This window comes from Melanerpes formicivorus, unplaced genomic scaffold (genome assembly GCF_026170545.1).
Source record: "Melanerpes formicivorus ecotype bairdi unplaced genomic scaffold, bMelFor1.0.p_v2 SCAF_4, whole genome shotgun sequence".
Lineage (NCBI taxonomy): Eukaryota > Metazoa > Chordata > Aves > Piciformes > Picidae > Melanerpes > Melanerpes formicivorus.
The window spans coordinates 8,394,169-8,410,352 of NW_027142356.1; the positions used below are offsets into that span (position 1 = coordinate 8,394,169).

General features: G+C 39.2%; 2 protein-coding genes across 4 annotated transcripts in view; one reads left to right on the forward strand and one right to left on the reverse strand.

Moving 5' to 3' along the window:
• The window catches only part of AIMP1 (aminoacyl tRNA synthetase complex interacting multifunctional protein 1), a 33,677-nt gene extending 32,676 nt beyond the window's left edge, over positions 1 to 1,001 (forward strand). For all 3 annotated transcript variants that reach the window (XM_068136879.1, XM_068136878.1, XM_068136877.1), the window contains one exon: positions 753 to 1,001. In XM_068136879.1, the coding sequence (XP_067992980.1) occupies positions 753 to 919 (167 nt within the window). In that variant the 3' untranslated portion in view covers positions 920 to 1,001. The remainder of the gene's footprint in view (positions 1 to 752) is intronic.
• Positions 1,002 to 1,096: 95 nt separating this feature from the next.
• Positions 1,097 to 7,526, reverse strand: GIMD1 (GIMAP family P-loop NTPase domain containing 1). Its single transcript, XM_068136880.1, has 3 exons — positions 7,439 to 7,526; positions 5,557 to 5,976; positions 1,097 to 2,989 (listed from the first exon to the last, which is right to left on the reverse strand). Exons 2-3 carry the CDS (start codon positions 5,947 to 5,949, stop codon positions 2,720 to 2,722), a joined length of 663 nt encoding a protein of 220 aa, XP_067992981.1. The 5' UTR covers positions 5,950 to 5,976; positions 7,439 to 7,526; the 3' UTR covers positions 1,097 to 2,719.
• Positions 7,527 to 16,184: the final 8,658 nt, after the last annotated feature.

Below are 16,184 nucleotides of genomic sequence, written 5' to 3' on the forward strand. Positions count from 1 at the left end.
GTGGTCATTAGGGATCCTTAAATAGCTTTACTTGTTAATGTAATTGGACCGTCATTACCTCTAGGTTGAAGGTACCTTATCATGGTGTACGCATGGAAACAAGGAACTGAATTCACAGAAACTGAGGCTGTAGTTCCTGAAATACAAGCTGACCTCCAATGCTTCTGTACTTTTAGGCACAAGAGCTTGTCATCAAATGGTATAGAAAGTAGAACAGTGTTGAAACTAAGTTATATGTCAGTATCTTAATATTGGACAATTCTTATCTAAATTCAATTATTTCTCACCCATAAAAGCACCTGCCAAATTTACTTAACATGAAATGCTTATAAAAATTCAATAATTCCTGAATTTAAGATTCTAACAAAACTCTGACTTGCTGAGTATAGAATTTTTGCAGTCCCTACCTATGTAGTTCTTAGGAATCCTTTTTGTCTCTAATAAATCTTGTACACCAACAATTAGCAATGGTTTAATTGCTTCCTTTTTGACAGTATTTGTGATTTTTTTTTACTTGCCACTTTTTTTCTGCTGAAAGATTCAGCATTTTGAGAGAGGCTCTGGAGACATTATCTAGACAGTCCCTAATTCCAATTGAAGTTTTCATTTTGGGAATCACAGGTAATTTTTATTTTGCTCTTAGAAGTGTGTGCAGCCATGCTGTGTGGGTTGTCACAGATGTGTACCTACATGAAGGTCTTGCTCTGTTTTCTGTGTTGTGTGCTATTAGGCTGTTCTTTGTTTTGAAACAGGAGATCCTGAGAAGGAACTTAATCCCAAGAAGAAGATTTGGGAGCAAATCCAACCTGATCTGCATACCAATGACCAGTGTGTTGCTACTTACAAAGGAGTTCCATTTGAAGTGAAAGGAAAAGGAGTCTGCAGGGCAGAGACCATGGCAAACAGCGGAATTAAATAATTAATGGTTGTTAAAAGCTTTTTCATATGTTGAAATGGAAAGTAATGCCAGCACAATAAAGAAACATACTACCCCTCTGAAATGCATGACTATTACCTCTTCTGTTTGACTCTTCCTCCAGAGGTACAGAATGTGTTGTCTCAAGTACTTTCACTCATTCACCTTACTTCCTTACTGTCCCGCAAACTAAGTATTGTCAACAGTCATTAGCCACTCAGTGTGCAAGACTGGATTGCCAAGGCTTGCTCATGGTAGAACTCCAGGCAGACAAGAGTATTTTCTGGACAACTGAAAGATTTAGTGATTCTATAGAGCAGGAGAACCTCAATAAGGAAAAATATCTACCATGTTCCTTGAGTGCTAACTACATTTCAAGAGATACAGGACTAACAGTTGGCCAGTGAAGGCCACAATTGTCTTCATTCTTCTAGTCACCTTTTAAGAGTATTTCCTCCTCCCAAGCATTTTTTTGTTGTTGTTGTCTGTGTTGTCTCAGTAGTCTGCAGAAATCTGTAATGGGAAGATTAAACTACGATCCTTTATGCCCTGCATGTACAAATGGACATACTTTCATGTTCCACAGTTAAGTTGCTATAATGCCAATAAGGTTGACACTGTCACTTCACTAACATATTTCCATCTAGTCCACCTAGATAATTCCTTCCAAATGGTAGCTAGGACTAAGGATGAAAAGCAGATAGATGACAAGAGCTAATTTCTTATATTTTAATGTGTTTTCAAGGAAAATGTTGCTTTGGTTTTAACAAACACAGCTTCTTTAGTTTTTACAATTGGAATTATTCCTTAATAATATTGTACAAGTAGTTGTGGTTGCTATGGCAACACTCTGAATTTACTACTTTTAATTCCTTCCTTTTAACGTTTTAGATCAAGTTACAATAAGCCTTTCAAGTATTTAGAGGTAGTTCAGATACTTTGGCATATAATATTTAATAAACTGGTTAGTCTCTTTTTTTTTTTAAACCTCTGAAATAAAGTAATTTAGCCACTCTTGAAGTTTTTCAGGCTTTGAACTTCATCCAGTAAATTGGTTGAGAAAACAAAAATATAGAGATGTAAAATCCAAAGGAACAGGTGCAAAAGGAGAGGTGAATAGATTTCTTTCTCAATTAAGTTTTGTATGTGCCTATGAACTGTTAATTTTTTTGTGTATCCGGGAATAAGCACTAGTAACTAGTTCTTTTAAATGTACAGTATACTGTGATACCAAATAGCATTGGGCTTATGGGAGCTATTTATCTACCTTGTAAACTACAGATGCAATAATGTCTTATTAAACAAAAACGTTGGCATTCAGAATCTCAATTCTAACTAATCCTGAATCAAGGTAAGGAAATACTTTTACAGTAGAGAAACCTTAGCTTTCCATACTGGAACACTTTTTACAAAGTTTGAAATTCAGAGGAACTTTTGCTAGCTTGAAGAATTGAGTGAGGAGGCTCCCCTACAGTCTCAACTCACATGCATGTATCACATTTTTTCTTCCTGCATGAACTGCAGTATACACTCTGGTGTAGTGCAGAACCTTGTGACTATATGCATATTAGAAGTTTGAGTTAGAGCACTACCTTGTTCAGATTTTCTGGTTGAAACCAGAATTCTGGGTGCAGTATTGTGAGGTACTCTGCGATGCAAATAGTTTGGTAATCTAAAGATATTTTCATCTATGTGTTAAAGTATTTGGTATGGAGGTGGAATTTTCCAATTGATGCCGTCTCTTAATTCTTTTAAATGTTACCTGCTGTAGAAAATAGAGAAACGAGCACCTGAAAACAGATTTTATTCCTTGTGATTAAGTAGAAGGACTTGATAATTATTTTGCCTTATAAACCCCAGCAGCTTTCTTAAGACAATAGCTCTTTCCTCTTTAATTATGCTCTTCTGGTTGTTAAGGAAAACGTATTTGTGCTGTACCAGGCTCAGAAGTGACAACAGGGTACTTGAGGCACTGTGCAGATATGCTTCTTCACCGAATCCAGCTTCCTCTGCCTTGTCTGCATGAGTAAGTAGAACTACAGTGAAATCCTTCCATGTGGGACCCAGGAGTTCCTGTAACAAGAAACAAATCTTAACTATCTTTTCTTGTTCCTTTTCTCCGCTCCTACTTCATACTTAGGCATTAACAGACCAGTTATGTATCATTTCCCTGACAGTATCCCCGTTAATGCTGAGTTGCTGAAATTTCTGGAGTTACTCAGATTCCCAAGACACTGACACCCACTTTCAGTAGATATATGTGGTTGTGCAGTGCTAGCAGTTCTCTGCTCTCATACTACAAATGTGAATAGATTTTTTTTTTTTCCAGTTAAAGTCTATTTATATAAGAAGTGAAAGGGTAATTTAGCTGTATCGCATTAGTTTACATCGGTCATTTCCACATATCTGTAGTTCTACAGTTTTTACAGCTCATTGAAAATTATGTTTTAAGAATCACCTTGTGCTGAAAAAATAAATGAATTTCTACATGACACCAGCTGCAGTTCCAGATAGGTCATGAACTGTGCTCAGCAAGGCAGGAAAATCAGTGCATCAGCCTAAGTGCTGGTTCAGAGACTTCTTGAATTGTTGTGGCTCGTCTGATGGAGGGGAATAGAGAAAAGCTGCTGCTCTCTTTGTCAATGAGTGTGGAAAATGTTACTAGGAATTAGACTGAGTTTCATTTACAAATGCAAATGCAATGGCTGCTTTAGTGCATTCATGCTAACCAGTGTGTGACAAGAAGCCTCTTGCTGTTATCTAAACTCTGTAACCTAAATATGAGGGTGTATAAAGCTGCTTTAAAGGATATCCTACTTCCAAGGTAAGCAGGGAGCTAGAAAAAAACTGGGGTATTGATAGTGATTAATGTGGTTTAGGACCTAGGGATGGAAAAATATTAAACTTACACAAAATTTTTGCAATTGCTATCTAAAGAAGTACTGGGTTATCAGTTTGGAGGGAGGATAGTGTCTCGATTTGCTAAGGACTCAGTGCTAGTGTTCTGAAATCACTGACAATTCATTAGGCTAAGTTACTGGAATAAAATACAGAGAGGTTTGAATTCTGGTAGTCTCATGGTATGCCATCTTCATTGGCATGCAATTTGCAAATGATCATTGTGGAACCTCCTTATTACCAAAGGTAGTATCCATGCTAATGTCTACTTGGAGTGACATACTGAAGTATAACTATTGCTATTCATATTCCCAACACCCAGGCAGATGTTCTGCCCAGTTTGTTTGTCACTGATGAAAGCAAAACATCTGGTCTTTCAAGGAGAAAATAAAGCCAACCATTATATAAGCCAAGAGCCAGATGTGGTAATGGAACAGAAGTAGGTGTTGCTTTCTCATGATTTTTAAATGTGTTGTATTTATTTTCCAGTAGGGGCTTTAAATGTCCAGGCTTGGTGGCATCTTATACTTTTAATGCTCATGTGGGCTTGATCCAAAACAGTCGAATTAGCGGAATGGTAATTTGTCATTGATTTAAATTAAAAATATCTTGAGTAAATGCTGCCTTGTTTCACATACCACAAAGCAGAGAGAGGTAGAGAACTGTGTGAGATAAAAGGGAAACACTGAAAACAACTGAATGTAAACAATAAGTGTGTTGAAATTAGAACCAGTTCTTGAACTACCAGAAAAGTGGTAGAGAGTAGGGAGTTATCAGAACAGGAAAACAAGCTGAACGTACTTTAGAAGTTATTTTTTTATCTACATGCTTATAAATGGATATATTTATCTCTGCATATGTATTTTCTGTATTTAGATAATGTCAGTTACAGTAGGTGATAAGACTTGATGGACCAGAAGTTCCCTTCCAGTCCTAAAAAATTCTAGTTTATCAGTGTTAGACAAACATGGGCTTTAACTGAAACTCTAGGTTTCTTCGCAAATCTTAAGAGCCTGGTTTGTATCTGAGGAGACATAAACTGAGCAATTCCTGCTTGCATGCCTTTGGGCATAGTGGTGAGAAATCTTCCACCAAAAAGCCATTCTTTTCAGTGTCACTCCCCACATATTTTACCTACTTACAAAAAGTAACTTTTCCTTCAGGAGCTTCCAAGATTTGTTTTGTTCAAGTCAGTTATGCTAGAATTTTTCCTTTAGCTAGAGCAAATTTATGGTAACTTTCTAATTACTTTCATTTGAACAGTACAGTGACTGTGCAGACAGAGCTGAACAGCCTTCTCTCAGGTCAGTCAGGTTTTCTGTGTGATGTTTGGACCTGTGACACTGTGCTTTGGTCCATTCAAAGCACAGGAGAGTGATGTAACCTCGTTTCTGCTTTAAATTGCATCTCTCTTCAATGAGCTAGATCTGCCATTATAAAGCATTAACTGACTTATGAGACAAAAGCTTACATCTACAGGTAACTTGATTCCTAAATGCTTTAGTGTCAATTCCACATGCAGAAGAGAGTAGTTCTTGCCTTGTCTCAGGTTTAATGTGGTAATTGTAGCTATGATGTATAGTGTTGGATGCATGATTGGCCTGATTCAACTGCTGGACAACTGGCAAGTGTTCCGGTTTTCAGCTGCACTTCTCCACTTTTGTGGTCAACTCTTCCATAGCTATTGTCACCTGAGGACAAAAGAGCTGCTGTTAGTTCAGAGGTTTCTATTTATTTGTTACCTGCATGAACTGAATTGTGTGATTACTTTCATCCAGACACAGAGGCAAGTCAGCCCTCAGGACTAGGAGAGCTAGATGCAGGCCTTCCTTCCCAAAGTAGTGGGCCAGGGCTGATCTGACTGTGTCTGTCACCTGCTCTTTGCTCAGACTGGTGTGAGGGTAAGCTGGAGTGTCAAGTACTTGAACACGGAGACCCTGCTCATGGCCCTTGCTTCTTATAATCCCCGAGATGCGGCAGCTGCGTCCTAGGCGGCATTGTGTAGTCACAGAGCTTGGAGAGCAATGACTCTCAAAGTCTAAGCTGCCCAGCAGGCTGTTCCCAACAGCGCTTTTGCCAGTCTGGGTTCTTCCAAAGACAGCAAGGTTGATGGTCATCTCACTGCTGTCTGCCATTGTCTGCTGCTATCCACAAGCTTCTCACTAAGTGAAGGAACAAATAACATGAGCTGTTTCAGATACGTCAAGGAGAAAAATCCAGGAAAAAATTGCAAAATTCAGTATCTTTTAACTGTCCTTTACTGCCTGGGAGAATTTAAGGAGCATGTGGTGTAGGTAGATATTCAGTACAGCACATACCCTCCATTTGATCCAAGGATCGATCTTGCTTGGAAATAATCGGAAGGTATCACAGGTATCAGAGCAACCTAATGGTGTGTCTTCCTATGCTGACAGAAACTAAAGAGCTGGGAGTCAGATATGAGAAGGTTTTAGGAAGAAGTAAAGCTGACAAAGCTGAGGAGAGACAACAGAGAAGGGATGAGTTGGGAAACATCTGTGGAAAACAGCACTCTCAGGCAGGGAGACTAGATTATGAAAGAGGAAAACTAGGAGAGCAAGAAAAGAATGATGACAAATGCATACTGTTAAATAGCCATGTTTCAGGAGGTAAATCTTGGTTTTAGTAGAAAACTTGGGAGAAGTAGCTCTTAAAGGAGCACTTTCTTGTAGCAGAGAACAATTTAGAAAACACCTTTCATCAGCTAGCACTAAAGTTGAAATATTAATTTGAAACAGATTTCTGATAGACATAAATATGGGAAGTATGTCTTAAGAGCTGAAATGGCTACTGCTGCAGGTTCTAATCACATGAATTTGAGGCTTTGAGTCTTAGGGCACAGTTAATGGAAAAGCACAGCACACTGAATGAATGGAGAGGTGGACAAATACTGGAATTGTTCATCAATGAACCCTTTCATTCACTTTACTGTTTTCTGTAGTCTGGTGTCTGAAGAGGTTTTGGTGTATGTTGATCACCTAGCAGATTAAATCGGTTCACAGGTGTTTCTTACAGGATACCATTGGCAAGTCAATAGTTGAATTTAAGTTATCGGCGACATCTGAACTTCAGGCAGATGTGCATTTTTTTGAAGATCCCATGTTTAAATATTCACAGGGAGATTGTGGATAATTTTAGAATGGGATGTGCTGTAATTAATTTATTTAGATCCTTGCATGCACAGCTCAAGCTTTCTCCCTCCTATTAATTCCATGCCTAAATAAATCTGTTGAAACAACTTCAGTACAAAGCCAAACACGCAAGAGCTGTTAGCATACTAATTTTGTTGTGGGCAGCACTGAGTATTGTATGTGATGATCTTCTGCACTGAACTCCCAGTGGAGTTTTTTGTGGGGTTTGCAATGACCAATTTTTTGTATATTTTTTTTTTTTTGGTAAGAATACTTTTTAAAGAGACACCTTATGAAATTAGTGTCAGCAGTTACTCAATTACCTAGATATGCTATATTCCTTATTCTGTAGCATAGTAATATGACATGGTAGACGTGCATTTGTGCCTTCACTTTTAAAATCACAAGAATTTGTTCCCTTTCATAGGCATGCTACACTTATATACTTAGACTAATTTCATATAATGTCACTTACCTTATTTTCCCTTAAATTCCCTTTTCATCCCCTTTCATTCAGACTTCATTCATAAACAATGTGTGCAGTGTAAAATAAAAAAAGTTACTATGTGGACTTTGAAACTAACAGCAGCAACGTACCATGCTGAGACTGTTACGTACATGTTAATCTGGTTAATCTGTTACTCGTAGATCCTCATTCACCTGGATGTGTTTGGTCAGCAATAGGCACTTGAATTTCCTCAGCATAGCTGTAGATATGGTTTTTGCAGTCACTTCAGTGGTTGTATGAAACTGATACTTTTGGAAGCTACTGGAGTTGTATCAGCAGTTAAACATGAGGGTGGTAATAGAGATACTGGGATTACTTTGTGTTGCCTGTTCTTGAATATGTGTTCCTATGTGCATGTGAAGTGCATGTGCACTTCCTCTTATTATTGCAGTGAATTAATAATTGCAGTGTTTTCAAAGTACAGTGTAAAGCATTAGCAGATGTAAAGCTGTTTGCCTAACAAAGATGGATTAAAGTAATTTTTCAAAATGGATGAGAATACATAAATTATCTGTGAATTGGGAAGATAACTGAAGACTTTGCACCATTGCCAGTCATATGTGGTAGCTGTTGGCTCAAGAGCTTGATGCATCTCTCTTGCAAGCATCATTCTTTGCCATGCTTTGGTGGCATTAAGACCAGGGATAAAAAGATTGTCCAGAGGACACCTATCGCTTGTTCTTCAGACTATTTCCCACCAGTGGGAAAGTAAGTAATTTGAACTCCTGTGCCTAAGTGGAAAATAAATACCAATTTGTGCTTTAATAACTAGGTTTTGGTAATAGGCTCCCCCCAATCTTTCATTCTTTCTTGTCTGCTCACAAGGTTTAGATAGGCCACCTCTTTGGCTGTAATTCACATGTGAATCAAGGCACATGTTTACTCCATGGTACTAAGATATGTGTCATTATATTGAGAACAAGAATCTTGTATGACTGTGGTTGGAGAAAAACAAGAATGTTTTTCCACAGCCCGGTTCTGCTGGGGCCATTACCCAGTGTGTAGCTCTGTGATAGCCTGAAGCTATGGGTTTACTGTGGTATTAGGGCTACTCCTGCCTGCAAAAGCAGTGGAGTGGGACTTCAGTTCCTGTGCAAGCTTGTTGTCTCTCACTGTGGTGCCAGAAACACAACCAGTGTTTTGGCAGATGGTAGGAGCTAATAGTGCGTTTACAGCTTCTTCACATAAATTCACATCATTATCATGAATTAAGTTTGTTGTTTTACTTGGCACTGGATGGTTGCATAATAACTCTGTTGCAGTATATTTTTAAGAGTACATGAACAGGTTAGTTGCTTTCAGAGAGCCTGCCTGTGTTAGTGAGAGGTGAGGCATGACATCTTTTTCTGTGTTGTGTAGATTTCCTTAGTGGAAAACCTTGTGGCTCAGCGCTCTGCACATTCATTGTGTTTCAGGGCATGTTTATATATAAAGTGTATAGCAAGGTTCTGTCATTTCCTAGTGGATACAAACTCAAGGCTTGATGTGGGAGTGACTCATTTGAAATCAAAAGGGTAGGTCAGTCTCATAAAGCTACGGATACTGTGAAGATAAAATCCAGATGCTTCCTTCAATTTGCCTGCAAGTCTTGACTTCAGTTGAATTGTCACGGTCTAGCTCTGTACTGTTCATTGGGCTGTTGCTGTACACAATATCTGAGGCAGTGTATGTCCTAGCAGTGGAATCCAGCTGAGTCAGTAGCCTGCCAAGGAGATAATTTAAGGTGTGCACAGACTAGGCTTTAGACTTCTAGGAAAGCTGGACTCCCAGAAGCAGAGGAGTGTTGTATGCAGAATACAGCTTGCCCAGCTGGATGCAGAACAGGGTGGGGTTTTTTTGCTGGCAGGATGACTGTAAAATTAAGAGCAGTGTAAATGAGGCACTGCTTAAATAATACCTAAAATCTTGCTAAGTGATCCTCCCCAACAAAACAAACCCAAAACAAACAAAAAAAGGGCATTTTTTTTCCAGTATTATTATGAGTGTAATACAGTCCGAGCTGGGACACATCTGGAAGACCTTAAAATAGCACAGGACTAAGAAGTTGTCTTCCTGGGAGCATATGACAAGGAAAAAAATATCAAGCTGATTTAAATAGCGCTTTCTTAATTTACCTTTCAAAGTACTTGGAAAGAGTCCTCCCCAAGGTGGCAGTATCAGCCTGTTCCACAGGTACTGTGAAACTCAGCTGGGGTCCCCTTGCTCTGCAGTCCTATGCCGAAATAAAACACCAAGTCAGAAATGAGCAGAAGCATTAGAAAATACAGAATAATTGCAGGGGTCATCAAGTATCTCCGGAAGTAAGAGTTGTAACCAAGCAGAAACAAATACTTTTTACAAGGAACAATTTTTACTTTGAGTGTAAAATGCAGACAGCACAGCACCTTAACGAATTTGAACAGCAATAATGGGAAGGTAGAGGTTAAGAAACTTGAAGTATTTTTTACCGTCCCTTATGTGATTCTTTATTTATAATCAAATTTAAGTTAAGTTGGTGACATTTATAATGGGACTATGGATATGAGATCTTAAAGTCTGCTGTCAGAGTCCGAATTTGCAAAGAACAAGTGCAGAGTACAACAGAATTGCCTTGGGTGCTTTTTAGCACTGCTCACTGCCAAACTGTTTTGTTTGGTTTTATAATTTGAGAAATGGCAAAGAGAAAACCTAAACTGAGCCTGTTAAAGATTGGCAGGCAGGAAAGCTTCCTGTAACTGATAAAGGAAGCTTTGTACTAAATGGAAATACTGAGCCAGTCAAATGAGGAATTGTCAAGAGTGTAAGGCAGCAAGGTCTTTAACTGAAAATAAGTGATCTTTGTGTATCCAGCTTCTTTAATTGTCTGGGGGGGGGGGGGGGGTAAAGGGTAAAATAATTAGCAAGTAACCATTGGATTCATATATATCTACAGAGTTAACTAGAATTGCAATGTGTCTCAGTCATTGTTGTGTCAGCTGCTGTTCTGTTGTAGTCCCTGTGATCATTCTGGTGGTTTGCACGCACCCTAAACAAGCTGTCCGTAGTGCTTGTTAGGGTATACCAAGTAGACTAGATTCTGTAGACTGAAATAGCATAGTTTCTCTTTAGGCACATGGCATCTCTTACCGGGTGTCATTCAGTTCCCACGCCTTCCATCCCTTACAGCTTCTTTCCTGATGTGGGCTCTCATTTTAGCCCATGATGATGCCATAATAAGTAATTTAAGATGTGCTTTGATGAGTTTCTTTTGCTTAGAGAAAACAGTGAAGCCATTTTATGGATTGCCACACACAGAGGCAGGCTCTTAGCCTTCCCAAACAACATGAGAAATCCAGGAGGGTATGCAGGCCATGCAGTCAGTGTGACTGACTTCTGTTAGATGTGTCATTTCTAAGAAACACCAGGCATGCCACTGCTGAGAGACAGGACAGATCGAGTGATGCTCTACTCTTGGACTGCATTCACAACATAAACTTCCATACTAATCCTGAAGGAACACATGCATAAAATATGCTAATGTTTCCTTAAAACAGGTTATAATTCTTTCCTTTGCTTAATCCAATCCTTTGTATCCTTAGTATTTCCGATCAAAAGTAAGTAAGTATCAGCAATCTACAAGGTCATGTTTCTCTTTGCGCTATAGGTGACTGTGTAGGTTCTGTTCTGCTGCATTGACTTTGCTGAGGGAAACAGAGGTGGGGTATAGCTGCAGACCAACGCTGCAGTTGCACTGGCTTTTGACAGTATCAGTCTGTAGAATTGTGGAACAATTCACAGGTTCCCACTGTATTTCTTACAGTGTATTATGGGATCAGGGCAAATACTGCTGGCAGAAAGGCAGATCAAAGCTCCACCTTGTACTTTTAAGGAGATTGAGCACAACTGTCAGCAGTGTAGGAACATCAGCCAGACTTCTTTTACCACCAAGACCCACAAGCTATCTTTTTCCTTCATCCTCTGCAAATAAATAGATACCTTCAAACTAGAAACCAGCATCCCTGATGCGCTGATCTGTTAAGTCTCTGCTGTTTAAGTGTCATGTCTCTCCAATAGGCAGGAATTACACTCTTTCAAGTGCTCTGCTTCTTTGTGCACTATGAACAGAGTGCTGTTAAGAAGCCACAGGAGCACAGTCCTTTCATGTTTCCTGTTAGTATGGTTTGGTGTTATATGACTTTCTGAAATGTTGGAGGATGTATAGTGAAATTGGGTGTCACAGGCTGCCACTGTTTAATTATCTTCCTCCTCCACTCCTTCTTCAATCTCACTAACGATTTTCCCCATGGCACCACATAAATTTGTTTTTAATATGTAAGGAATGTTTTTACTATACTATCTGTCTTGTTTTCACCCATGATGCCTTTTCTAATATGGTGGTAGGACACAAATCACCAGTGCAACAAGTTTGGCCATACGTCTATGCTACAAGACTGACAAGTTTGTGTTTGTTCACTGATTTGTGTGAAATACATAAAAAAACCCCAAGGAAATAAAGATGATATTGCAACTAGGAATATACACATGGTAAATATATATGCATAGAAAAATATTACTTATACTATAAATAATACTTAAAAAATAAAAATAATCAACTGTTGATTTCAAAGGCATGTGTTTTAGAAAGAATAATAATCAGAAAGTATGAAAATAAAGACTAAAGGAAGAATCCTTTTTCCTTACACATGCTTAGCTAGATGAGCTCTGTGACTAGCCCCATAGATCTATTGTGACTAATTTGCCTTCTTGTGTTTAGCCTCAAAGTTCATCCATGTGTGCAAAAAATATTTCGCTCCTCGGGCACAAGTTAATTCTTGTGAATGGAGAACATATCTGGAAGCTGAGGAAACCCAAATCTGGCTGCTATTTCTGTAATACTCATTCCTATACTCTGAGAAGCTGCACAATTGTTTGGTTTCCTTATCTAAACATTATGGGGGATGCTCACTTCTGAAGATGGGTAGTGGAATTGGTTTAGGTGAAAGTAATAGGTTTCTGTAGGGCAGTAACAGCATAAATTGCATTAAAAGAAACCCAAGCAAAACCAACCAACCAAACCAAAAAAACCCTACTAACCAAACAAAAATTTCCAAACAAACATAGAATCATGTAGAATGCTCCACAGGGACCCACGTGACTTAGGACATACTTTCCAAAGATACTCCTGTGATGTCTGGAGAGGTTACAACAATTACACACTAATTACCACAGAAGCTGCACCAATATGCATGGTGTTGGACTGGTCATGCTGCTCTTTCTTCCTGTGGACTGTAATACTGCAGAGGTATTTTGGAGAATGTTTGGAATACAGAGCATATGACATTTCAACTGGAGGATGTGTGAAAATGACACACTTTTGCTCAGCAGTATGGGTATTTATGTATTTTCAGGACATACTTAATACTCAGTTCCTTCATTTTCTTATCTTCCAGGTGTTGCAGGGTGTTTGCATTTCTATAGATATAACATGTTGAGGACTTCTTTTAAAATACCCAATACCCAAAACTTGTTTTTTAAATTATGTAATGGTGATAATGAATCTGTCTCGTTGTCTGTCCATATACATAGACTTTAGAGGCAGTATGCTGAATTGCAAAGAGCATTTCTTAAAAGTGTAAGGTACTGGCAAAGTCCCTGAAATACTACTCTTCCTTAGTTTTGATAATCATGATAGCTTGTGGACAGTAAGCCTGAGCTTTTTATGTTTGAACACATTCCAAGTAAGCTGAATCTGAGGACATCTTCCAATGTGTTTATTAGAATATGAATATAATATTCTCTAATATGTTCCATTGAACGTGTAAGGTCAGGATTGTGCTGTCAGATTTCTTACAAGCCAGTGTGGCTTGGTTTGGCAATGCAGTTGTTTAGAAAAGTGGAATTGCTATAGATGGTTAATTAAAGTTCTGAATAGTTTGTATAAGGAAAGGATGCAATGTATGTGTTTACAAAGCTTCTATGTGGTTTGGGACTATGAGCCCCAGACTCGGTAATTAACCCCAGTGCTTGTAACTTTCCAATATCAACTGTGACAAAATACTGTGAAGTTAGAGCTTTATGCATTAGTGTCCTTTATGCATGAAGGGACAAAAGGGGCAAAAATTCCTACCTGCCTTTCACAATGGAAAGGAATTTGATGCTGTGTGTGCTGTGTTAAGGAATGTGGTACCTCTATAAATTGTTGAATGTGTCTAGGATTTTTCAGGGCTTGAATTATGCAAGACCTTTCCCAGTGGCTGGAAATCTGCCTGTGGTTGATGCAAAATACAGGGCTTCATGACTGCTTGCTCTCCTGAAATTGAAGTTTTATAGGTATGAACAAGAAAAATTACAGTCTGTGCAAACACTGTGGACCTGAAGCCTAGTTCTGGGAGCTATGTAACTTGGAGCAATGGAAGTCACACTTGACCTTCAGACACAGCAGGAGGCTAAGAATTTGCAGGTTGATCTGGTTTTTTTGTTTGTTTTGTTTTCCCTGAGTTCCTCCATTATTGTTACATCACTGCTTGGCAGACTTTACTCTCTGCACACAGTGGGAGTCTTCTGCTGATCTTCAAGTAAAATGGTCCCTGGTGCAGCAGTCCACATGGCACATAGGAAATGTGAACCCAGTTTCTACTTTACCTGGTTAGGTCACCAGAATTTGAAGGCTGGAAATGATACACAACAAAACAATGAACTAGAAGAAAGTGTTCAGAAATCAGTTGATGTTATTTTGTTGGGTGTTATGTTTTGTTTTTCTTTGTCTGCAAACCAATTTGCCACTACAAATTCAATGGATGTGCTCTGCTTTCTTGTGTATCTAGACTTGGCTTGTTTGCTTTTCTTTGTGACTGTTTTTCCAACTAGGAAAAGCTGGGTACAACTTCCACCCCTTTGATTCCTCAGTTGACAGCAGCCTCTGCACCCCAGAAAAGTTTTGTGGATGTTTGGTTTGTGGTTTTGTTGGGTTTCCCCCCCTCGCCCCCCTCATGTAGCAAACATCTGGCATCCTGGAAAAAGTTGTTTCTTGCCAATTCTGATGCAAGCCCAGGCTCCCTGTATGGAGAGGAATAACAAGTCAGAAGGGAAGACTGAAGTTTATGTGGCCCCACTAACCCACTATCAATTTCATGGGCTCTGATAAAGTAAGTTACTGTCTCCCCTTCACTCAGTCAACCATGAGTTTTATCCAAATAGTTAAATTCTCCTCCCCCTCTGCTCTGCCCTGGTGAGGCTGCATCTGGAATATTGTGTTCAGTTCTGGGCTTCTCAGTTCAAGAAGGACAGGGAACTGCTTGAAAGAGTCCCGTGCAGAGCCACAAAGATGATTAAGGGAGTAGAACATCTTCCGTGTGAGGAGAGTCTGAGGGAGGTGTGGCTCTTTAGCTTGGAGAAGAGGAAACTAAGAGGTGAACTCATTAATGCTTATAAATAAAGGGTGAGTGCCAAGAGGATGGATCCAGCCTCTGGTTGGTGATGCCCAATGACCAGACAAGGGGCATTGCCCCATGGTGGAAGCTGAGGCATAGGAATTTCCATAGAAACATGAGGAAACTTTTTTTACTGTGAGTGTGACAGAATGCTGGAACAGGCTGCCCAGGGGGGTTCTGGAGTCTCAGTCTTCCTCTTTGGAGATATTCAAAACTTGCCTGGATGCATTCCTGTGTGATCTGGTATAGGTGATCCTGCACTGGCAGGGGGGTTGGACAGGATGGTGTTTTGAGGTCCCTTCTGGTCTCTAACATTTGGTGACTGTGATTCCTGATGTGTTTTACAGTACATTGCACGAAATCATGAGATGAAGTGTGGTATCATGCTGAGAATAACGTCTGTGGGAGAGATGAAAGTGTTGCATCTGTAGCAAATGCTAGCACTGCTTGTGTAAATTCAGCTCTAAGTTACTGCTGTGCAATGTTCCACAGGCCTTTTCTCAGGACAGAGGTGTACAGGCGACTGTACAGCAGAGGCCAAATGGTGACTCCCAGTAAGTTAACAAAGTTTTCTGCTTCCCAGTTAAGTGAGCCAGCAGGAATAATTCAGGGTTTGAATAAAATATAGTTTCTAAGTGGAATAAGTAATTTTATGCAGTGAGTTTGTTTCTACATTAGCTCCACTGTAGCCCAGACAACATTTGCCCATTGTCATCAGCCAAGATTTTACAAATGCTTTTTTTTTTTTTGAGTCAGCACAAAATCATCATGAGCCACAAAGAACAAAAAAATAGTACTACTTTTTTCAATCTACACACACAATTCTTTCTTTAGAAATGCTTTTTGTCTCAAATGAGAGAATAGTTTTGGTTTTTTTTAAGAAAAGAAAAAAAAAGAAGCAAACAAAGATGGAAACAGTAATGCAGGAACAAAAACTTTAAGCTGTCAGCGTTTCTGTAACCTCACAAGACCCAATTTTCATGTCTTAATTTATCATCTTGGAGTAAAGAGAAACATGTTTTTGTTTTTCCTGTTTCAGATGTGAGTAACTAAAAGGTTATATATAAATGTACTGCACTTGTGTAGAAGATGTGCTGCTTTTTACATCTCTCAGAAAGTGGTATCTTAGATATCTTCCAGTGATCATCTATTGGGTGTTACTTTGCAAGTTTGGGACTTCAAATTGTACTCTGCATTGGTTAGGCCACACCTTGAGTACTGTGTCCAGTTCTGGGTCCCTCAGTTTAAGGAGGACATTGAGACACTTGAACGTGTCCAGAGAAGGGCAACAAGGCTGGTGAGAGGCCTTGAACACAAGCCCTATG

What these genes read in the sequence shown, in the direction of transcription:
- GIMD1 (XM_068136880.1), bottom strand. Translation starts at nt 5,949, where the DNA reads ATGGCAGACAGCAGTGAGATGACCATCAACCTTGCTGTCTTTGGAAGA. An exon ending in ACACAATTCAGTTCATGCAG is followed by an intron (nt 2,990 to 5,556) that starts GTAACAAATAAA and finishes TTCTTGTTACAG; the next exon opens with GAACTCCTGGGTCCCACATG.